At 39.0% G+C, this 24,277-nt stretch overlaps 1 protein-coding gene across 4 annotated transcripts in view; it reads left to right on the top strand.

The window, feature by feature from the left end:
- The window catches only part of dock4b (dedicator of cytokinesis 4b), an 84,701-nt gene extending 61,417 nt beyond the window's left edge, over window positions 1–23,284 (top strand). For 2 of the 4 annotated variants that reach the window (XM_077499951.1, XM_077499949.1), the window contains 13 exons: window positions 446–612; window positions 2,693–2,779; window positions 3,977–4,153; window positions 6,432–6,515; window positions 8,449–8,568; window positions 8,762–8,883; window positions 11,308–11,428; window positions 12,165–12,246; window positions 14,442–14,551; window positions 16,699–16,771; window positions 18,856–18,972; window positions 19,714–19,775; window positions 21,373–23,284. In XM_077499951.1, the coding sequence (XP_077356077.1) occupies window positions 446–612; window positions 2,693–2,779; window positions 3,977–4,153; window positions 6,432–6,515; window positions 8,449–8,568; window positions 8,762–8,883; window positions 11,308–11,428; window positions 12,165–12,246; window positions 14,442–14,551; window positions 16,699–16,771; window positions 18,856–18,972; window positions 19,714–19,775; window positions 21,373–21,807 (1,757 nt within the window). In that variant the 3' untranslated portion in view covers window positions 21,808–23,284. The remainder of the gene's footprint in view (window positions 1–445; window positions 613–2,692; window positions 2,780–3,976; window positions 4,154–6,431; window positions 6,516–8,448; window positions 8,569–8,761; window positions 8,884–11,307; window positions 11,429–12,164; window positions 12,247–14,441; window positions 14,552–16,698; window positions 16,772–18,855; window positions 18,973–19,713; window positions 19,776–21,372) is intronic. The other 2 variants (XM_077499950.1, XM_077499952.1) reach the window with 2 other exon arrangements.
- The last annotated feature ends 993 nt before the right edge of the window (window positions 23,285–24,277 follow it).

Here is a 24,277-nt window from a genome sequence, read left to right as displayed (position 1 = left end):
CATTTTTTGTTGCGTTTGTTCTTGTACTACAAATTATTTTTCATTTTGCTGTTTCAGTTTAAAAAGAAATACCAAGATGGCACTTTTACATTAAATGTATAGCATACTGTTTAATTATTTATTTATTCATCTTTAGACATTCTAGACATTCACTCTTTAGTATCCCACTTTACTCTTAAAATGCTGAGCATCCTACACTTCCTGGCTGAGACGAATACAACTTTTGTAACACAAGTCTTGGAACTATTCTGACACAGCTTTGATAGGGCACGTCTGATTTTGGCTTTTGGCTACCGTGACCCAAAAGAGGGCAGTAGAAAATGATTGGATGGATTTGAAGAGGTGAGATGAAATCTGATTGGACAGATAGTCTGCGAAGCTCTTCTAACAATGATGCTATTGCTTCCCGTCTTGAGTTGTCTCCCTTAAAACGCGGCGCTTGCAGACTTGCAGATCTACGCCGTGACGCCGATCCCCGAGAGCCAGGACGTGCTGCAGCGTGACGGCGTGCCCGACAACATCAAGAGCTTCTACAAGTTCAATCACATCTGGAGGTTTCGCTACGATCGGCCCTTTCACAAGGGCACCAAAGACAAGGAGAACGAGTTCAAGGTAATCTAATACGACAGCGATTCGCTGCGATCTCGGGTATGCTGAGGAAAATGATCCAGTTTCACATAATTGGTCCACAAATGATTATTTATTTTTTATTTAATGACAGAATCATTAACTCTTTTACTGCCACACGTTATTTAAAAAAAAACAAACAAAAAAACAGTGCCAGCCAGTTTCGAGCATTTTAACTCCTCTTTCAAGGCAAACAGAATATTGTGAGCTTTTACTATATTTACAATGTGGGTACCTACCTTATTCCGTTCTTTAGTACTTACCATTTGAAAAGAGGTCATTTGAGTGACATTGAGCAAAAATTGAAAAAATAAGGAAAAAACAAGCTTTTTGTGAAAAGATACATTTTCTCCACAACAGTGACTTTGACACTAATATTTTTCGTTGAGTGCCGAAAAATATGTGAATTAGGTTTAATGTGACAAAGGCATTGATCATTCACGTCGTCGTTGAAAATGTTGTATTTCATCAGATTCCGTCATTTTTCATTGTAATTTCATACACCGGCAGCCCATTGAAAAGAGATATAATGCTGCCATCTGATGGCCATAGTTAGTGGGTGTTTGTGATTCCACAACCCATTGACCAGACAGCGCTGCACTTCGACGTTGCACTGCCCATTGATTAAAAAACAAACAAAACAAACGTAGTTAACGTTTATGGTGGCATACGTCATGATTTTACTCATCGTTATTAAATGTTTTTGGCGGTCAATGAGTTAAGTGGATCCACATGTTGAAAAACAAACAAAAAACACAATAGCTAACTTAACACTCATATTTTGCATTGAGGAAGTTAATTTGTGAGTAAATTGATTCAGGGGTGTCGTTTCAGTATATATACTTTTTTTATTTTTTGTCGCGTACCGTGAGATTTTTTTAAAATGTAAAATAAAATATGTGCCTTGCCTTGTTTTACACTAATCAAAGAAGTGAGACAGACTGACTATGAAACATGATATGAATTTATATCCCCAGTCATATCTGTTTTTATGATAATGCGTCCTTTTTGTGTTGCCCACTGATGTGACGCTTCTATTTCCCTCCATTAAAACCTTGCTCATCAACCACAGCTTGAATGTGCACACACCGGTATTAATTGAGTGTGTATATTGCATATGTATTATTCATCCAGACTCCTGTTGAACTAATTATAGTATGGAGCGGTCATGTGCAGCTTAGCAACGATGAGCACGAGCATGCAGCTGCACACGCTTCGAATTAACATGCATGTTATCTTATTTAGTGCATCAAAAGCTGCTCGCGCAAGTTATATGGAGTTCCATCAGCCTTGATTAAGTCTGCACGAGCTAAGATGTTTCAATCGTTGGTGGTAAAACGGCCAAAGGTCATGTTGTACTTGTCAGCCGTGCTTTATTACATGTTGTTTTCGTGTACCTTCATATTGAGGCTTTGTGGCCTTAAAAAGCACAAAATCAATGAAGGTCATGTGGGTTGTCTAGTGAGTCAGGAGAGCCTCCTTCATCATTGATCCACAGCGCTGGCTACTGGAGTGTCCTTGAGCAAAACGCGCTATGCTCAATTAAGCTCTCTCTCTCTCTCTCTCTCTCTCTCTCTCTCTCTCTCTCTCTCTCTCTCCTCTCTCTCTCTCTCTCTCTCTCTCTCTCTCTCTCTCTCTCTCTCTCTCTCTCTCTCTCTCTCTCTCTCTCTATTATTAAAATTAACTCATTTTTAATTGTTACTGTTATAAATGATTTATCGTACAGTTTAATATTTACAGTTACTATTTACCATAATTTTTGCCATTTTATTATCGCCATTATTTTTTATGCTTTTACAGTTGCTGTTGCTTTTATAGCTTTTCCATAGCAATCGGTGCTGTCACAGCGACCTTGACATATTGACGAGCATGCTAGCCGACGAGCTAAGTGCTGCAACGTCAATTGATGGTCGCAGATATAAGACGAGACGTGTGACCTACCCCTTTAAGTGGATGCTTGGCCGGCGAGAAGTGTATTTCCTAATGTTGCACGTGCATAAATGCCATGTTCACTGTACATAAGCACACGTGCCAATCACGGCGGTGGTTTTGTGTGCTGGTGCAGAGCCTGTGGGTGGAGAGGACGACCCTGACGCTTGTCCAGAGCCTTCCCGGCATCTCGCGGTGGTTTGAAGTGGATAAACGAGAGCTGGTGAGCTTCAACAACAACAACAATGTTCTCATTCAGAGGACGCCCGTAATCTACTTTTGAGTTTGCAGGTTGCCATTTAGAGCACAGCCCCCGTATTGATCCGAACAACAGTAATGACCCCAGTCATGAGTTGGGTCTTATTGGCTCCATCTAATCATCTCGGCTTCTATTGGATCCCGTACTAAACATTTAATTGCTTTTCTTTCATCATGACAAATATCCAATTTTTGAGAGGAAAGAATTTTTATTTTTTTTTCCTCCCTGTAAAAAGCTTTTCCTCGCTCAACGGCTGCTGTTAAATGCATTTCCTTAGTGAGTAGCATGTGCAAACTGAAACATATGTCTGTGCTGATATATCCAATGCACAATTAAGAGTGTGGTGTGAAATTGTGGATTACAAAAGCAGCAATGACAGCTCGGTGGTGCAATAGCACATGAAATATGGCACTGGCAAAAGCTCTATTAAAGAGGATTAAGGCATCGTTGTGACGGGAATAAAAAATAAATAAATGCGGCGTGAGTGGAAGAACCTTTTTTTAAGCACCATATTCAAGAGTGACCCAATACTAATTAGCTCTTGCAAACATTGCACTTCATCCTCAAAGCCGCTGTGCTCTTTATAGACACAATAAATATAAAGATTATAAATGCAAAAGGTGATGAAAGGCATTTTATCGTCTTTAAGCACGTTGTGTTGGTTTTGCGGCCCGCAAATGACTCCTCTGTTAACAATACATGCAGGCAGTTGGCTTTTTAATTGAACCAACTTTAAACACCCTGCAATGTGCAACTGCACAGCAGCACGTTTCAAGTAAACACCCACTATTGCCCACAAAATGTGCCAAAAATGGAGCCTAGGTTAAAAAAAAACACCTCTGCTTCCAGGACATATTAGCAATTAGCCTGTGAGCATAAGGCGCAGTGAGCTCAAATTGGAAATTAGCAACACGATCACACATTAAAGAACCTCAAGTAATTGCTGACTTCAATTTGCTGAGTGTAAGTAGTTGTTTGCCACCTAAAAGGCCACATTAAGGATATTGATAGCTTCCAACTACTGCACCCAAGTGGCCCACAAGGAACTTCAGTCTAACCGCTGGCATATACTGTATAGGAACAGTGGAGGTGGGAGATTCCAGTCACATGAGTCACTATGTAACATATCCTCAGATCTGAAAAATGTAATTGTGATTCCAGGTGGAGGTGAGCCCATTGGAGAACGCCATCGAGGTGATCGAGAACAAGAACTTGCAGCTGCGCACGCTGATCACGCAATGCCAGAGCCGGCAGATGCAGAACGTCAACCCCCTCACCATGTGCCTCAATGGGGTCATCGACGCCGCCGTCAACGGGGGGCTGGCCCGTTACCAAGAGGTATGGCAGGATGGATGGTGAGAATGTAAGGTGAAGGGTTTGAGGGTGGCGGTGCCATATGGAGCGCTGATTGATGCGTGAGTGGGGGATAAACAGATGGATGGATGAAGGTTGGACTGAGGGGAGGTGATAGGAGCTGGGAATATACTGGAGGAGGGGTGAAATGAGTCCTCGAATAGTTTGAATACCTCAATTTTAAAAAATGCTTGAGGATTATTCTCTGCCTTGGGTACCCGTTGTTTGGTGTACACTGTCAAGAATACAAGTCAAATTAGTCACAAATTGTTCCTGACTGGGTTGACTTGTCTGAGATAAAACAAGGAAGTGTATTTTCAAATTGTCGAGCCAAAAACTTGATTAGTGTTTCATAAAGATTGGTCCTATCCTCCATAGACAGCAGACAGATACAGGCCTGATAACACTTAGGAGGTAGTACCCATCAGGCCCAGGCGACTTCCTTGATCGCATAGATGACATCGCTGCTTTAGTTTCTTCCTGAGACGTATTTGCATCAAGGTTTTGCCTCAAGTCTAGAGATCAAAGGCAGTTTAAAAGGAAAAAATGACTCTGCACAATAGCCATATAGCGCAAAATCTCACCAATATTGGAACCGCCAGTTATCAGACTCATTGGAGCAAGGGCTCATCCATTAGAGCGCATTGTCGTTTGCATCAGGGGACGTTTTTCTTAAAATGTTTAGTTCTAATTATCTTGTTGGTGCTTGGGGGTAGGATAATTAGCCACAACGTTAACGTTTTCTTGTTTCACCTCCGTTACAATTTGATTCCATAGATACAAAAAACAAAACAAAACTGTATTTTACCAAAAAATAACATGGTCGAGAGACATGCACACGACTTCTCTCTCCTGCTAACATAGCCGCCATGTCGCTCCATATATTATTGTTTTGATGGGAAAGTTGCCTCTGCCAACATGGCTGCCCCATTGACGTGTGGTTTATCCTGTTCTAGTCTGTTTTATGTCAAACTATGATGAGAACAGTACAATCTGGGAACATGACCAGTTACGTTTTTTTTTTTCTTTTTTTTCTTTTCTTTTTTTTTTAACTGGCCTAGTGGCAAAGTGCGGCAATGAGAGAATTAACATATTTTAACCGCTACTTCGAGGTTGTTTAGAGTGGGCTGGACACTGTGAGAGGTCTGTTGGCTCCAGGTCCATTGGAGGTTCTACTCTATTCCGTAGCTGCAGTCCAAGAATATAGAAAAATGAGTGCATACAAGGCCGGCAGATGGATAGATGGGGGCCAGAGGGGGAGATGGAGGTCTGGATGAATCCAGTGAAGTACAGCATTTGTACTGCATCATCCTGCAGGGAACATTCATTGCTCGAGCCGCAGCGTGCCGTCTTTTAACAAGGCGGAGGAAAAAGACCATCTCGAAAATGTTTTTTCATCCTCAACGCCGCGAGTGGACTCACTCACGGTGTCGCATAGCAACCGGCTTTTTCACAGAGAGGCACGGCGGCGGGCGGGCGTTTGTGCCGAGCGCGCGCGGCCTTCGCGTAGATGTTTACAGTGAGGGAAAACTTTTATAATAAGCGGCGCTTTCACCATAGGTTCTTTTGCGGGAACTTGAATCAACCCCGCGGCAAGTGCCGCCCACCCTTGCCGTGCAAAAAAAACGTTAATTTCCCAGCGTGATTCCGATTGACAGCTGTGGAGTTTCGTTCCACGACAAATTAAGGCAAAATTGTGCTTATTAATATTCAGATTTATTGCTTTAATTTGAGCCCTTTTGGGAGGCGGCGGAGGAGATGCTGTCTGATTCATTTTACCTCTTCCCCATTCTCGTTCCATTTCTAATTGGACTTTTTCCCATGATTGACTGAGCTACTCGCTCGCTCACTCACTCACTCCTTGCAATTCCCATTAAACCTCATCGTCTATTGATTATTTTTGCTGCCTCTTTTCAATTATTTTTTTTGTTGAACCACAGTCTTCTAATGAGCGACATCGATGACCAAATTAGCACAAATCAAGAGCTTTCGGCCTTTTTTCATATTTATTTTTAACTTGCACTTGTTTAATTCTGATCCGTGAACTTGTTAATTATAGAATAAAACAATGAACACACTGGACTTTTGTTCTCCGTTTGAGTTGGGATGTTTATTTCCTTTGTCAGTTTGCTCATAAAACTTTATTTTTGAATGTGTCGGCCCAGTGGGGATTCAGGTAACAAGGCAAAGGAGGCAAAACAAAAAACAAAAACCCTCCTGCTGTTCCATGTTTGTGCCTAACAGATGTTTTGTCTTCACACAGGCCTTTTTTGTGAAGGACTACATGATGAATCACCCCGAGGACGGGGAGAAAATCGGGCGCCTGAGAGAACTCATGTTTGAACAGGTTGGTAACAATAGATTAAAGCCACAGTAAGGTATTTTTTGTTTGTTTATTTATGCGGTGTCCCTGGCTCCCCCTACGCAAACAAAACAGCTTGAAAAAGAAGTAAACATTGCTTTCTTTCACGTGAGACAATTTTTTTTTTTTACAAACATTGACCACAACTCTGAACACAAATATTAGCGTGGATGCTAAATGCTTGATTTCCAGGCTTGTCCACCAACCACAGGAGGCAACTTTTTATTCAGTCAGCACTTATTTGACAACATTTAACTACTTTGCCCTAGGAAAGCCCACTTAGATTAATGCTAACAAACAATGTAAACCGTCATTGACATGTTAGCAATTATCATTGAATCGACAATTGCAATTTTTGAAGCAATGGGTATAACACAAATGGCGGTGCAAGATGTACTATTTTTTTTGTCTTTGTGTGCATTACTGTATTAACTGCCTTATGGTTGCCAATTGGATTTGATCAAGAAATCTTGATGTACAAACTGTTGAATTCTTTACATTATATTCAATTATAATTTTTAACAAATTAGTCTTGTCTGTCAAGGCAGCACTGTTTGTTTGTTGTTTTTTTTGGCCTGTATATAAAAAAATGACTGTTAAATAACTTTAATAATACCTAAATATTAAACCGTGTAATATTTAATTTTAATTGTAATTGAAACCCAAATACAAATTTATTTAAAAAAAAAAAAAAGGAAAAAAAAACTAACTTGGTAATTAATATTTAATTAAAAAAATTAATTAAATATTTTTTAATGGACTAAATTTTAATTTCTTCTTCTTTTTTTTTTTTAAATTTAATTTTATTTTATTATTATTTTTTTTTCAATAGAGAGCTCAGAATTGTTCATTTGGTAGTCTTACCGATTCAACGTCTTATCATCATTGCTCTCTCTTTTTTTTTTGCGTGTGTGCGTATGTGCTTATACGTATAAATTTATACTCATTAATTCACCTAAAACCTAATAAAAATCCCATTACCCTTCACCTTAAACAGATACTTCAGAGTCTCGCCAGAGTCGTGAGGTTCAAACAGTCAGGAGATTAAATTTTAATTTCTAAAGAATGTTTTGAATGTGTTTTAATCAAATAGTCAAAATAAGAATAAGCTTGATTGAAAAATATCACTTTAAACGTCGAGACTTGTCCACCAATTTATTCTACATTTATTTTACCTGGACTAGGAATTTTAAAATAGCCATCAATTTACACTAGTTAACACCAAAAACTGTTTCTGTACATAAAAAATTGTCTTTTCTGAACATTTACTGGTGTCATTTAACAGTTTCTCAAAAATGGTGACAATGGGTTGCATTCCAGAGGGGGTGATTTAAATCAAACCTTAAGCTGTGGTTGTAATGAATGAAAAAACTATAATGGCAGTGACACATGACTGTGTGAATGTTGAGCAGAAGCGGCCAAAAAGCCACGTTGGACACCATCCAAACAAAACAAGGCACATTGCACTGCTTGAATGCCGCCGCTTTGGATGTCTGACTGCTCCAATAAAGGTGCACTAAACCGAGAGCGCTGAAATAAAAACAGGACACATCTGTTGGCATGATGATGCGCAGGCGGCATATGTTGAATATGAATATTGAAATATAGGCGGCTGGCAAGGGCAGAAGACGTGTTTGAAGAATGGCCACAGGGGAGGACGGCTAGGTCACGTGGAAAAGAAACAAACGAGGCAGGAAGGAGGAGAAAGGAAGCGGCGCGGTGCTCGCTACGCTTGACTGCGCATCGTCATGACCTCTTTGGTAGAAACTTTGGAGAAAAAAAAAGTTGAATCAAGTCCGCGGAGGTGAAGGATGAAACACCTTGAGTGCTTGCTGCGGCTCAAAATCCCCCAGAAATCGACACGTGCCACTCTGTCTTTCTGAACACGTAAATAAAGCAGCTGTTTTTTGTCTTGCAGGCACACATTCTGGAATACGGCTTGGCGGTGCACGAAAAGGTCGTACCTCAAGACATGAGGCCTCTGCACAAGAAGCTAGTGGACCAGTTCCATTTGATGAAATCCAGTCTGGGCATACAGGTTGGTGCTGCCTCCATTTTTCTTCAACAGACAGTTAGTCACGATCACGACTCATTTTATTTGCAAGATTAAATGAAGGTCACTTGCATAATGCTATTTTTCTTCAAATAATTAACAAGAATGAATGTCCCTATTACCCTCATTAAACACGGCTTCAATGTATTTTTTATTTTGTTCTTGATCCAAACTCCAGGAGTTTCCAGCTTATGTGCGGGCGAGCCCAGTGCACTTCACCAATGGAAGCCCACGCACATGCAGGAACTCGGTGCCCAGCATCATCAGCCCAGATGGCAGCAGAGGGGTCGCCAGGCGAAGGTGAACAAACCCATAAATATCTGTCTAACACTGAACTATATTTGAAAAAAAAAAAGAAAAAAAAAAAGAAAAGCGTGTTGCAGCTGGGCCATCCAGCATGAAGTCTCCGCTCATTGTTCCGTTTGAGCACTTGCGGTGAGTTTTGCGTGCCTGTAGCGAAATTAATGATGTCAATATTTCATCCACGGTGGAAATGCAAAATATTTGCAGTTTGTATATATTGTGCATTTTTGACAACGACGCTGGCTGTCTGTCGGGCGTCTGGGTTGTCTTGCTGATAAAGCTGGAATGCATTTTTCATTTATATATGAAAGCTTCTGTGCCTTTGATGGGCCGTACTTTAAGACGTCGCCACATCATGCAACGCAAATTCATATTTTGAACCCTCGTGAAATGTTATGACAGAACCCTTTTAACATGATAATAGTCATATTCTTATTGGAACTATTGTTGTTGTTGTTATTATTATTATTATTATTATTATTATTATTATTATTCAAACATTGGAGTATTATATGTTGCCTGTAAAAAAACAACAACGAAAAAACAGTGAATAATTTTCAGAATACATGCACGTCATGGCGCATGGTCAGGATTAGGGATGTTTGATACCACTTTTTTTTTCCAGGCCGATACGCAACTCTTGAGTAGTCACCAATACTGATACCAAATACCGATAACGCTCGCAAATTCCCCACCCAAAAATGACAGATAATTTTAAAGAAAGACCTACATACCCCAATAAATTAATTTTCTTTAATATATTTGCATGAGATTAATTGCAACATTATGTTCAGATAATTTATCATTTCTAGTTCCTGATTGTAAAACAGCTGGAGGGCAACCGATAATGGTATCAGTCACCACCACGAGTACAGATACTTTAAAAAAAGATTGGTATTGGCACCGATACCGATACCTGATATCGGTAGTTGCCCATAGTCAGGATGATACCACCTTGTGCCTCAAATTGAGCCAGGAAAACCCTGAATATGTATATATTTATTTCAATTACTTTTAATTGAATACTAAAAAAAATAAAAAATAAAAAAAATAAAAATGGATGTAATATTTAGGTACCATTTCATCACTCTCTTAAAATCCTCTTAACTCATTCACTCCCAGCCATTTTCACAGAAGCATTCCCGGCTGTTTTACTGAATTTTGACTGATTTTGCAAGGCCCACAGAATATTGTGTTCAATTCCTATAAAAGCATGGACCCTACCAAAAGAAAGATTAAAGTCTCTTCTTTCATCGGGAAAAAAAAAGTGTTTCTATCTGTTTCCGTTTTGCAGCAATTAGCATTAGAAGAGAGCTAAGTTTCATCAGTTTTCACAAATCTATTTAAAATTGAGTAATTGAGCTTTTTTTCTAGATGACCCTGGTTGATCTCCTTTGCTCTGCTGCCACCTGCTGGCCTTTTGTGTAATAACTACCATTTCTGCAACCGCTCTTTGCAGTTGAGAGGCTGCATCAAAGCCTTCTGTATGCTCTAGCATTTAAAAAAAATAAAAATAAATACGTATAAATATGTCTTTGGGACACTTAAGACATTAAAAAAAACGTATTTACATGTTATTGGGAGCAAATGAGTTTAGTCATTTTTTTCCAAAAAATATTATTTATTTATTTATTTTTTGACCAAAATCATCTCCTCGTGATGCAAATGGTTAAATTTTTTGTGTTTTCTGAAAATTTTGAAGAAAAAACATGATTTAGGCGATTTATTTTAAGAAGGCATCGATTTAAGACTTTTGACAAAGGGAGGACTAAGAAAACCGAATTGTGAACTGAAGTGCTCGGTGGCAGCGTGACTTTAATAATGAATGTCTTTTGTCAAAATGTCACTTCATCTTCCCTGTTTTATTGGAAACTTGTCCACGTCTTCTCTTCACCTCAAACGCCACCTTGCGCTCATCTTGCCTTGCAACTGAGTATGCAGTCGGCCGCCGAGGGGTCGACCGATGAATGTCTGAGAGGCAGTTAAATTGTGTGCATGCGTGTGTGTGAGTTGATGTGTTCAGTGACCCTGCCACGCTGTCTCCTTGCGACATTCTGACTCCACAGTTTGATCCCAGGGGGCGGCGGTGGCGGCGGCACACAGGAAGATGCTGCCTGCGTCGCATCCGCTTCCCTCTTGACATTTCCCCTCTCGTCACTTTGAGTTTTGAATTTCATATTTATTCATTTTTTGTGGCGATTTCAAACAAACCTTTTTGTGTTTCCTCCATCAGAGGAAGCTGTCATTATCTTCAAATCTGACATTTTCCTCCCATTTATGTCTCTCTTTGTCCTCCTTCCTCTTCCTCTTTCTCCTTGCGGCTCTCGCTGCATCTCGGTGAGTCACTCTAATAGCTAAAACAGTTTATTATTTTCTTTATTCTTTCCTGGTTTTTGACACACAATTTTGCATCCCCGCTAGTCTCCTCAGCTATCCGGCGGTGAACCGCTACTCGTCGTCGTCGCTGTCCTCTCAGGCGTCCAACGAGGTCAGCAATATCACGGGGCAGTCGGAGAGCTCGGATGAAGTCTTCAACATGCAGGTACTTGAACGCACCATGCGAAGAATTCACATCTGCAGATTCCGAAACCCATTTTGCCGCATCAAACTCCTGATAGGGCACCTAGAGCTTGGAAAAAACATTTCAAATGAGGGCTGTATCGCATGACAGCAGACGGACAGATCTGAGGGAATAAGACCGCTCCAAAAAATGTTCTTTGTTTTTATGCTGCTTGGAAAAAAAAGTGTAAAATGAAAAATTAATGTTTTTTTGACAGCTGTTGCCATGGATGCACGTATACTGCAGCAAGTGTAGGCTCATGTTGCACCATCCCGTAGCTTAGGTGGAGGTTTACATTCGCCATCATGTTTTAATTTCACAGTTGAGCCTCATTTATCAGCTCGAACGCTGAGCAAGAAGTGTTTTCAGTGAATCAAACCTCGGTTTACTGCTCACGTTTTGTCGCAATTTCTTTAGTTACGAGCGAATGCGGTTGCCGCTGAGCCCCGCAGTCGTGTCCTCCTTTGAAGGCAAAGCCCTCGTCAAGGCACGAGGCGAGGGGCTCAAGTGCCTTTCTGCGGCCGTTAAAGCCTCTTGAGCCATTTTGACTTTGTTCTTTTTGGAGAACACGAGGCGAGATGGCCTCGTTTGACGTCAGGCGCACTCTCTCGCAAGACTCATCAATCTCGGGGATATAAGAACACTGGTTTGATGGCTCATGATGATAGCGTGATTGTTTTTTTTCTTTTTCTTTTTTTTTTCGGATCCCGTCTTCCAGCCCAGTCCGTCTACCTCGAGCCTGAGCTCCAACCACTCTGCCTCGCCCAATGTCACCAGCTCAGCACCCTCCAGTGCCAGAGGTGAGAGTCGCGTCTTCTAAAACTGCGTCCAAACTTTTGCACCGCAAGGCCAGGACAAAAATGATGCAACACTTTCGTTGCACAACTTTTTCAAGCAATTCCTGCAATGAAAAAGGTCTTTCAATGCTGCGTTAAGCTGAACTGCTCCTTTTGCTCCATGTTTGATTTTTTTTTTCTCCAGACCGAATTTTTTTGCTACTTCCACAGATATTGAATAGGTTTAGTGGTGTCACTATTAAATATTTTTAGAATCGATTAATCTAGCAATTATTCAATCGATTAATTGACTTATCAGATTAATTTAAATTTTGTATTAGTGTATTACAAAAGCAATTTCACTGATTACTAGGGATGTAACGATATCCAAACGTCACGATACGATGTTATCACGATATGAAGCTCACGATATGATTAGCACGATATTGTGGGAAGGTTGGTGATATTTAAAAAAGGGTACAATATTGTAAAAAAAAAAAAGAGCTCATGCTAAAAAAAAAAAAGCACAATATTCTGCTTTTGTTCATAACATCAATGTTATGTTGTTATGTTGTTATTATTATTATTATTATTATGTTTTATTATTATGTTATGTTATCTGACAATTAGTGTAGATTTTAAACATAGAATGGCCAAAACATGCCTTGTGAAAATGAAACTGCAATAAAAAGCTAGCCACAAGAGGGTACTAGAACTGCACAAATGGAAATCAACCTGACTCTTTGAACAAATGTATTGCATTTAAATATCATGAATATGACGACTACGATATTATGGAAGTTTTCATATCACGATATCACGCTTATCGTTACATCCCTACTGATTACCTCTTATTAACCAGTTTTTGGTGTTTATTTCGTACTTTGTATTTGTATAGTGATTACAACAAAAAAAGGGACAGCGTGATGAAACAATTGTTTGCACATATCTTACTTTGATTAAACACAGAAGATAATCTACCTTCTTTCATAAATAACTACAAAAATCAGTGAACTACTATTGATATGCTGAAGATTTGGGCAATTTTAAATTAAAAAATGGCTCCCAACGATTACTCGATTATTAAATACTTGTCAATCTTATAGTCTTTACTTTTAACCACCACGTCTATAATTTCCTTTCTAATCTGCAACAACTCGCTCATTTGTTTCCTCTGGTCCATGTTTAATGTGGTACACGCCGTGCATTAAAAATGTCATTATTTTCAATATTTTCTAGGAGCAGTATCATTTTTGTCCAGGCCTGTTTGATTAGGTTTTTTTTGTGTTTGTTTTTAAATGATTCTATTGAACCAAATTCAAAAGAAGTGTCTGATTTTAATTGGTTAATTGTCATTCAATTTTTCTTCATTATTACTACTTACAGATTCAAGCTATTTCTATGACCAATGTGAGATTTTCATTCATTAACTGAGGGGTCCATTGGTTTATGATTGCATTGAAGTTAACCCTGGCAAAATAGTGATGGAATTTGAATGTGACTCTAAAGCCAAACCGAATAGAATAAAAAACATGGCTTTGGTTGCTGATTGTTTATCTTTCAAGCCACGTGTAGGAAACAGACGCTCTTGAACGTCGATGTCATCGCGACTGTCGCGCTTCGAGGTGAGACAGACAGCTCAGTCCGCACGTAGCGCATTAACTGCGACATGCTTGGAGAATGGAAAGCTCGGGACTGAGAAATGGTCTGAATGCAAAGCGAAAATGAGCAGATCCTGAGCAACTTGGAGTAAAAGAGGACAACTCCAAGCAAAACCTCTTGGACCTCATTACAGTCTCTGCTGAATATCTCAAGTCTTCTCTCGCCCTTCCTCTTATCGTGCTATATTTCTTCCTGATCCAAATCATAAAAAGACCGAATATACGGCGACGTTTATGGACGCGTATACGCTCCTCTTTGGCGAGCAGCTGGCGCCCTTATAAACGCGGCCCGTGGCTTGCCGTAAAGCCCGTTGTGACTTATCGCTTGTGTGTTCTTATCTGGCTGCGAGCCAGCCACCAAACGCTGAGAGACGCCGCGCCGCCCGTCGCGCTTGTCCACTCTGAAGGAGAACGTGGGCTATTCATCATGTTGCGGAGGCTTGAATTAGGGGAATTGGAGTCAGCCGATGTCCGGGTCTTGCCATGTAACAGTCTCGCGCCTCCCACCCGCCGCTCTCTGCGTGTGTTCCCGCGCTGACTCATGGCCGCCCACTGCAGGTTCGCCGCAGATGGCCGAGAAACACAAGCACTCCAGAGAAAACGCCTGCCTGTCGCCCAGGGAGAGGCCCGTCAGCGCCATCTTCCCCAACCCTCTGGATCCTGCACAGGTTAATTTAACACATGCACGCACATAACAACTACATGTATGCATTGGATCTTAGATGTTATGGATGCATTTAGTAGGGATGTAACAATATCCTAACATCACAATACGATATCACGATATGAAGGTCATGATACGATAATTATCACAATATTTTGGGGCGTTTGGCGATACAAAAAAAGGTCACAATATTGTAAAAAAAAAAATAAATAAATAAAAAATCACACAATATTGTGCTTTTGTACAATACAGCAATGGAAAATATGATTAAATTATTAAAAACATAAATAAAATATATATTCCGGGTGTTAAAAAATATCGATTCGGTAATATATCGCAATACTACAGCTCGCAATTCTCGAATCGATTCAGTAGGCAGCCGAATCGATTTTTTAACATCCATTTTTGATGGAAAAGTATTCAACAAAACGTCTAACTTTCATACCTTAAGCATGGAAGATTGTTATATTAATGGAACACTAAGCCTTAATATTTAATTTCAATGCTGTTCTAACATGAAAAGGGTTACAACCTGGCTCACAGTTATAAAACTGAAGTTTCAGATCAATGAATAATACATTTTCATACAAATCTTACAGTATACATGTACAAATTTACTGAATGGTATTTTCTAAATTTGAGTAAAAAAAAATCGCAACAATCGACTTGTAAATTCATATCGGGATTAATCGGTATCGAATCGAATCGTGACCTATGAATCGTGATACGGATCGAATCGGCAGGTACTTGGCAATTCACACCCCTAATATATATATTGAGGCACTTTTGAATGCAAGCACACATTGAGTTCCTACACATTTCGTCTCGGTTCACATGCATATTATGTTCCCCGCCATGTGACCATTAGTGTGGATTTTAAACATAGAAGGGCCAAAACATGGCTTGGGAAAATTAAACTGCACTAAAAAAAACTAGCCACCAGAGGGTGCTCGAACCGCACAAATGGAAATCAGCCCAACATTTTTAACAGATGTGCTGCTTTTAATATCGTGACATGACAACGATGATATATTGTGGCAGTTTTAATATCACAATATCATGATATTGCTGTTATTGTTACGTCCCTAGCATTTAGTGGTTAAGAAATATTCAGGCATCGTTTATCTATGGCAAAACAGGAACGCTGCAGATTTTTAAATGAGTTTTTCCAAAGCGTTATTGATGTTTTATGAAGGTGGGCCTTCACCAAAGGCTGTTGAAAAGTGACAGTGAGCGTCGAAGCGTTTGGAAAGCATGTTGTGCTTGCTGTTCTCACCCAAGGCCAGCGTATGCACACTTGAGCCTTGGTGGCACATTTTGTTTAAAGAAAAGAAACAAAACAGCAGAATAAATATGTTTGCTTCGCAAGGCCGTTTAACTCCCCCGCACTTCACCTGCATACAAGTGCAGGAAAAAAAAATAGTGGCAGGGCCTTCATGTTCTTGCTTGTAGCTATTAGCTACTAATGCACTATTGATTAAAAAAAAAAAAAAAAAAAAAAACTCACAGGTTACTGTAATTAGGGCAACTTTATGTACACAATGTGCATTCTTTGCATACTGTGTAGGTATGTAACAATATGGGCAATATCGTGATATCGTGAGATTAAAACTGCCACAATATTGTCGCTGTCATGTTCACAATATTTAAAAGGCACACATCAGTTTAAAAAAAGTTAGGTTGATTTCCATTTGTGCAGTTCTAGCACCCTCTGGTGGCTACTTTATGAGTGCAATTTAATTTTCATAAGGGATGTTTTGGCCTTCTATGTTTAACATCTCTGCCAATGGTCAGGTGAAGGGAATGTAATATGCTTGTTAACCGAGTCAATATGTGGAGGAACTTTAATTAGCAGGTAAGTGCCTCAATATTAAGTCTTATTAGAGATTGTAGGTTGTTTATATGCATTGCTGTAATTTACAAAAGCACAATCTTGTGGGCTTTTTTTTTTTTTTTTAGTATAAGTTCTTTTCTTTTTTTGTTTTTTCTTTTTTTTTTTTTTACAATATTGTGACCTTTATTAGTATCGCCAACCTCCCCACAGTATCGTGATAATTATCGTATCTTGATGTTTGTATATCGTTACATCCCTAATACTGGGGAGGTTGTGTCATGCCCAATTCCTCTCTTTGTTTGTGCGTGTGTGTGCAGAGGGCTGCTCCTCATCAGATAGGTGACACCACGTTACCCCGAAGTGACCCCAACCTCTCAGCTCCAGACAAAGGTAAAAAGCAGAACTTGACACTGCACAACTTTCCGCAAACGCGCTTCATCGAACTCGAGCCGTGTTTCTTGGAATGATCCTCCCGAATGTTCAATTAAGGAATTGCTCTCTGACTGTATCAGGCACATCACAGCGATTGTGTTGGAAGCCGCATGTCTAATTAGAGTGGGCATTTGCATGAGTCATATTGCAGGCTCAGCCTTTGCTGATTGATGTGCGTGGAATTCATAAATATAAATGCGTATCTCTCAGAAAAGCACCCGGCTTATCTTTTTTTTTTTTTTTCTTCATAAGCTCAGAAGTATACAAATCTCCTGTGTTCCACAATTATTTATTTTTAAATGCACAAGTTTCACAAAACTAGCTCTGCATTTTCCTTTCATAACAAACAAACCAACAGTACAACTAGGAAACAGCCTGTGAAATAATTAGCGACGACAGCGGAAGCGTTGTTTCGAGATGAGGCCGGGTTGCTTCCTCGCCTTTCCTGGGTGACGGCGTTTGTGGATGTAAATGAGGAAGCGGCGCCACAATATGCTAACTTGACACGTTTTGGTACACGATGCCGCAATTCCGATGAAGGAACACACGCGTGACAATTTGCAGGAAATCTGTGATCGCATGTTCTGTGTGAAATGACACCTTCTAATTGTGGATAGCAATTACAGTAGACAGTTTTTAGTTTTACTTCAGACAATGAGCTTCAAATGGTTTGGCTTCAAATGAAAAACAACATTTCAAGCATCATCCATTTGGTGATAAATTAGTACAAAAAATTATTGTTGATTATGCGTTATTTCCTTCATCCAACTAATAACAATATACGGTACACTACGCAATGTCGTAATGCAAAACAGTCACGTCAAATGTCCAAAGTAAAGTTTTTTCATTGTGATTGTTTTTTAAGGGAAAATATTACGCATTCAGTAAACCCCCTTAATTTTTTAAATTAATTTTTTAAATTTTATAATGGTGTAATTATTCTTAATTTTTTTTTCTGCAGTTTTCTGTTTATTTTTTGTATAATTTTGTTTTGTTCTGTCATTGTTGTTATTATTATTATTATTATTATTATTATTATTATTATTATTATATCACCATCATTCGATTATTTTATTATAAATAAATACATTTTCCATGTTTTTCTCTTTATTATACACCTATACACATGAAGTTTACTTCAATTTTCTATTTATTTTTGTTTTATCTACAAATATTTCTACTTAAATTTTCTATTATTATTATTATTATTATTATTATTATTAATATTATTATATTTAACGTGTGCAAAAAATGTATACTTATTTTCCTTTTTTATGCACATATAATTTAATATAATGCTCTATTTATTTTGATTTACTTCCAATAATTCTTCCTAAATGTTCCATTATTATTGTTATCATTACAATATTATTAGATTATTTTATTATACACAAATACATTTTCTTTACTTTTTTTTTACATAATTGTTCATTAATTTTTCCCTTTTATATATTATATATATATATATATATATATATATATATATATATATATATATATATATATATATATATATATATATATATATATATATATATATATTGTAGTTATTTTTATTTTTTTTATTATTATTTTGTTATACTTTAAATTTTTATATTCATGCAATTTTACTTCCATTGGTTATTTTTGATTTATGTCCTAATGCAATTCTAGTTATATTTTCCACTTTAACATTTTCTTCTTTATTATAGTTGTGTACATTTAAAAAATATATATATATTTTAGTACACTAATGTAATTCTACTTAATATCATTTTATTTGATATGCATGTCATTTTACTTTAATTTTAGATTATGCAAATTGTGCATTATTATATTTTTTTTATAGTCACACTTTATACTGTAAAACATACATTTTACAGTATATTGCTATCAATGCTAATAATATCAACAATGTTACACAAATCCCCAATGCTTCCTTTGCATGGTGTTTGCATTTCCCCAACATGCATGACGTGTCACGTTTGTGCATGCATTCGCCATCTTGTTGTTGTTGTCTTGGTTGTCGTGGTGATTGTGACGTGTCCGTGTGCCATCAAAAGTGCGACCCACGCCCAGTAGCTGGAGCCTGGACAGCGTCAAAGGGGGCGTGCCGTCCTTCTCTGACCCTGTTGGCAAGCTGCTCGTCCCTCCCATCCCTCCCAGGCCACCTTACACAGGTATTACATTCCATTCCATTCCAGAAAATCCACACGCACATATGGACAAATATTTGCAGACATTCTTTTATATCTAACTGGAATTGCTTTTTCAACTGTAACAAAGAAAACAAGAAAATGAGATGATTGCATCCAAAATGACTGATTAATGTAGAATAACATTGAACTTTGGCGTCTATAGCTGATTGATGGATCAGTTTATTTAGAAGTGTCTCATTACTTTTGTCCAGATTGTGCATTTTTATTGCATATTTGAACTTGACTAACCTTAAATAAAAAATGAACACTTCTATCAGATGTGACATTAGCTTGATAAAATCCAAATGTATTCCAACATACAGTATTAGAATAGCAGAAATATATAAGAACATGCAAATGTGGCAGGATTGTGACTCCATTTTTTGTCGTTTTGTTAACCAGACTCAACTGATTCCCATATTTATTTTATCAGTCCCCTGTGAGAAGCCGTTATTTACTTATTTGGCCCGGCAATGTAATAAACAGATGCTTGAGTTGCAAGAGGCGACAGCAGCTGTTCCACGTCTAAAAAGCATTTAAGGCCACCCCAAGGACCCGCACGACATGGGCAACCATTTGATTCATTCACGGTTGAAGCCACGGGGGCCGACCCGTGTTTGCATGAGTCACGCCGCGTCACGCCGCGCCGCTGGTGGGCGCAAACTATTTGAATTTGCCCTCCGTTTCATCGGCTCCTCTCCCTCTCTGCTTCTCGCCACGCAGGCTCTTCGGCGAAAAACATGAGGTCGCAGTCCCCCATTCTCATGTCCAGGTCGCCGCAAAAGGTTGGTTGTTTTTCTTTTGACCTTGTCTTGCCAATGTTTTGCGAGTCTTTTGAATATCCAACTGAGGTGTTGCGTTGAATAGTGTGATAGCAGTTGTCCAAAAGAGACTACTGCTTTGCTATTTAGACAGCATTTATGGCCATTTTAGAAAGCAAACAAAAAAACAGGAATAGGGGATATTTTTTTTTTCAGCGATATGTTGCCTCTAAAAAAAGTTTCCAAATATTGAACCATGAATATGCTTGGGAATTCCTGTATAAACATTGTGATTTTATACCTCAGCCCTGTTTATTGACAGGGAGTCCTCTAAGTAGTTTAATAGATGTCCTGTAAAGCTTTAGGAAGCGCAGACGGCGCTCCTAATGAGGCTAAAGACTTTTTTTCCTCGCGCTCTGTCGTCTTTGTGTGCTCGTCACAGGCGACAGCGCGAAGCGTGCCGCTTTTGTCGCAGGTGACGGCTTGCGGGGAGGAGAAAAAAAAAGGGAAAAAGCGTCGCTGCAAGTGTGAGTGACAGCTCGTGCGCTGTCAATCACAGCTGTGCGTGTATGTTTGCACACAACCCGGTGGCGTGTCTGCAGCGAGATGGAGTGCACACTCGTAGTGTCGTCGTAGTCTGCCCAATCAGACGACGACGCCCGACAAGCCTCTGTTACCTGTCATGACTGGGTCATGCCAGGGTTAAGTTTGGGTCATGCAAGGGTTATGTTTGGGTCATGACCGTGAGGTCAAGTGTCCGTTTAGAACTGATGTAACCGGCATGTAGTTTCAACTGGTCTTAAGCTATGTGATGTCAGGAACTATGTGATGTCAAGAATCTTTAATCTCTTTATCTGGTCAACAGCCAATCAGATAATTCCATGTCAGTTCTGTTACCCACGTCTAGCCATAACCAATCAAATTGATTCCCTGTCTATATAAGATGTCTGAGAACATTACCTAGCAATTTGAGAAAATGTTGCCTTATAGCTTTCTAATATAGAACAAAAATATAAACGCAACACTTCTGTTTTTCCTCCCATTTTTTATGATGAACTCAAAGATCGAAAACTTCTTCCACACACAATATCACAATTTCTCTAAAATATTTTTCACAAAAAAAAAAAAAAAACTATGGTTCAAAAATGGAGCGATCCTCTACGTGGGTCTATTTGACCTAACTTTGAGTCAAGAAATTGGTCTTTTAGTATAAAACAGCTCATAAATATTGGTCAGATCCTTTACTTGGGTCAAAAATTTGGGTCACTTTGTATTAAAAAAAAAAATGTTCAGATCAGTCCATTTTTGATCCATTATTGGGTTACTTTTGACCTAACTGTTTTTAGAGTGTAGACACTTATGCACACTGCAGCTAAATAAATGTTGGGAAACAATCCAGCATGTCTAGTCAAATAAAGATTTCGAAGAGTTTCTTTAAAGGATTGCAAATGACATATCACCAGATGTTTGGTGGCAACCGCTGTCGAAATGACATTAAGACGAATGGTAACAGAATGTGGTCGTAAATTCCCTGTGGTCAATTCAGTGAAAATCGAATTAGATTGAGACAAGAGTGGGAAGAGGAGAAGTAACGTCTGCGTGTTTGTCTTGCACCCGCCAGGCCACCATGCCGCCCTTCACCCCGTCGCCAACCGAGTGCCACTCCACCAGCCTGGTCTCCAACTCGCCCGTCCTCTCGGGCAGCTACAGCAGCGGCATCTCCTCGCTCAGCCGCTGCAGCGTGTCGGAGGCGTCGGGCACCGAGCTGCCCGCCGGCGAGCCGCTGGCGGCCACCACGCCCAACGCCGCCGCCCCCGACGAGCCCGTCCGCAGAGAGAACAAGACGCCGCCGCCGTACAGCGTCTACGAGAGGAACAACCCCCGCGGCAGGCCCGTGCCGCTGCCGCACAGCCTGTCCATCCCCCCGCAGGTGGACCCCCCCGCCCTGCCCCCCAAACCTCACCAGCTGCGCACGGGCAGCATGAAGCTGGACGCGACGTCGGACCCTCGCGTGCCCAGACCGAGGCCTCTGCCCCGGAAGGTCTCCCAGCTATAGGAAGACTGGAATGTGGCGGGAAGAAAACACACTGGCATTATTTGCACTTTTCTACTGGGCACAAAACTTTCGTTGATTTTTTTTTTCAGCTTAGAATGCCGTACCTCCACTCCGATAAATGACAGGCCGTTTTTAAAAACTGAACATAGTTTTTATATAGCTTGACTACATGTGTTTACACTTAGAACGACAGTTTTGATAGGTGTCATCATTTCGCATATATGTATATTGGTATATACTGTATGAGGATTGTTTTTGCCTTAAGTATTGGAAACCGTCAATCTTGCACGCTTTTTTTTTTTTTTTCTTTTATGACAATTGTACATTTGTACACTGTATGGCTAAAATGGTGCTTGAGAAGGAGCATGCACTTGGACTAAAGTGTAGTTCAACAAAGATCAATAATCATATCCACATTGAGCAATGGTACGACAAAGTGACATTTCCTCACCAGGGCGCTTTTAGCAAAGGTAACTTTAATGTTTTAAGACCAGCAACTTTTTAGTCCGAGGCCATTCGTCGACTTGACCGCCCGCTGCCCTCTGTAGACTTTTTTTTTTTCCCAATCAGCTTTGCACTTTTCAATGAAGACTTAAAACAGGAAGTCGGACCAAACAAATATTGGCATTTTGCATGCTTTTAGAGCCTGGGCTTGTCCTTGACCATATTGCATGACCTTAGAGGGGTGGGGTACAAGTATTGTGCCAAAGTATAATGCACAATGGAGCATTTTATTTTTTATTTTTTTTACTAGTGCCATAAGCCGAGGAAATGATCATCCTAGCAGAGTCAGAAAGGTGATTTTTGAAGACCCCAAATGCTCTAATCTACTGATCATATGTAACTTTAAGCACAATTCTAAAATGATGTCATTAACCCGACATGTACTGTTATGTATTCTCTATTGGACAAAATAATTGGAGCAGAACTCACTGTAAAGTTTAAAAGCAGACGATTCTTGACTGCACTAAGCAAATGATCCAATTGAATGGCATCGTATTGTGGAGCTATTGCTTGATGGCCAGTCCATTCGGATACACATGAGAACATTCAGCATCAAATTCATGAGTCCACTGATACATTTTTGGAGTATGGGTTGGGAGGGGATTAGCTTTAGTATTGTTTGTATGTCTCATTTTTGTAGTTGTTTGAGTTGTGATTTTTTTTTTTTTTTTTTTTTACATGAAATATTCCTATTAATCAGTTATGGAGAGCCTGTAAATTATGTGATGAGATTAATGTAAGTAAGCCAAATATTAAACAAAAAAATAATTGTATTGCAATTTATGTAAATAGTGTGTTTTTAACAAAATGTAGTTATAACAATTTACAGCTTTGAATGTAATGTTGAAGCAGCAAATGATTATTATAATTGTGCAAACTTTTATGGTTTTTGTGAGTGTAGAAAAATAAAAGGTCATGCTTTCATGACGCCTAACACATTTACAAGTTCAATAAACTGCCCACTGTAAATGTTGCTTGTTGTGTTATTAGACGTTGAATTAAAATTAAATAAATGTCAGTGTGAAGCAAGCTTCTGAGAAAAAAAAAATGGTTTAGACTCTGCTACCTATAAAGAGCCTGCATTCTCTGCTCCCAAGCGGCTTGTCAATGGTTTGGTTCAATTAACTTGAACTAATTATGTTTTAAATGGATTTCCAAAAAAAAAAAAAATGTATGATAGCGTATATACTTTATTAATTAAATCACATAATAAGCATGATTTCCAAAAGGACCAGCACCTACTTTCCTGTCCGGAAGGAAAACATAAAATTATTAATTCATAAAATTACATTATTATTCAATAAAAAAAGAAAATATATAAAGTATTATAATGATGTTTTAAATTAATAAAAACATGAAAGTAGATCAACACTGAGGGCAATTTTGACACTGGTTATTAATTCCTTGTACAGAGCAATTGGCAACTCTGCCATTGTTATTGAAAAAAAATTATGTTAAATATGTAAACATATAATTTTTAGTTTTTTGTTGTTTTTTTTAAATTTAATGAATAAAAAAGCAGTAGATTGTCACAGCAGACATTTCTGACAGGCGTTGGCTAGACTGCCCAATTTTAAATTGGCCACTGGCATTTACCTTACTTCCTGTCTTGACAGGAAGTAGAAAGTGATTACAGGATGAAGTTCACAACTCAGCCATTATTATTAAATTAAAAATATAAAGTCAAATATATCAACATCTTATCATTCTTCGGTTTTTATTGTATTTAATTAATAAAACGTTCAAATTATGGTCATTGTGGGCAGTTATTTGGCCACAGTGTGCCCAAATGATTCCAAAATGGCCGCCAAACGACCTGAAGAAAGCAAACAAGCAAACAAAGGTATGTTATTTCGGTATGGATGAAATCTCCAGCCTTAATTCATCCCATTTTTGTACCACTTATTATCCTTACTAGGATCATGGCTGAACTGGGGTGGTGGTGGGTGCTGCGGGTTATATCATA

Source organism: Festucalex cinctus, chromosome 16 (genome assembly GCF_051991245.1).
Source record: "Festucalex cinctus isolate MCC-2025b chromosome 16, RoL_Fcin_1.0, whole genome shotgun sequence".
Classification (NCBI taxonomy): domain Eukaryota; kingdom Metazoa; phylum Chordata; class Actinopteri; order Syngnathiformes; family Syngnathidae; genus Festucalex; species Festucalex cinctus.
The sequence above is the reverse complement of the archived record's forward strand: the minus strand, read 5'-3'. Positions and strand labels throughout refer to the sequence as shown.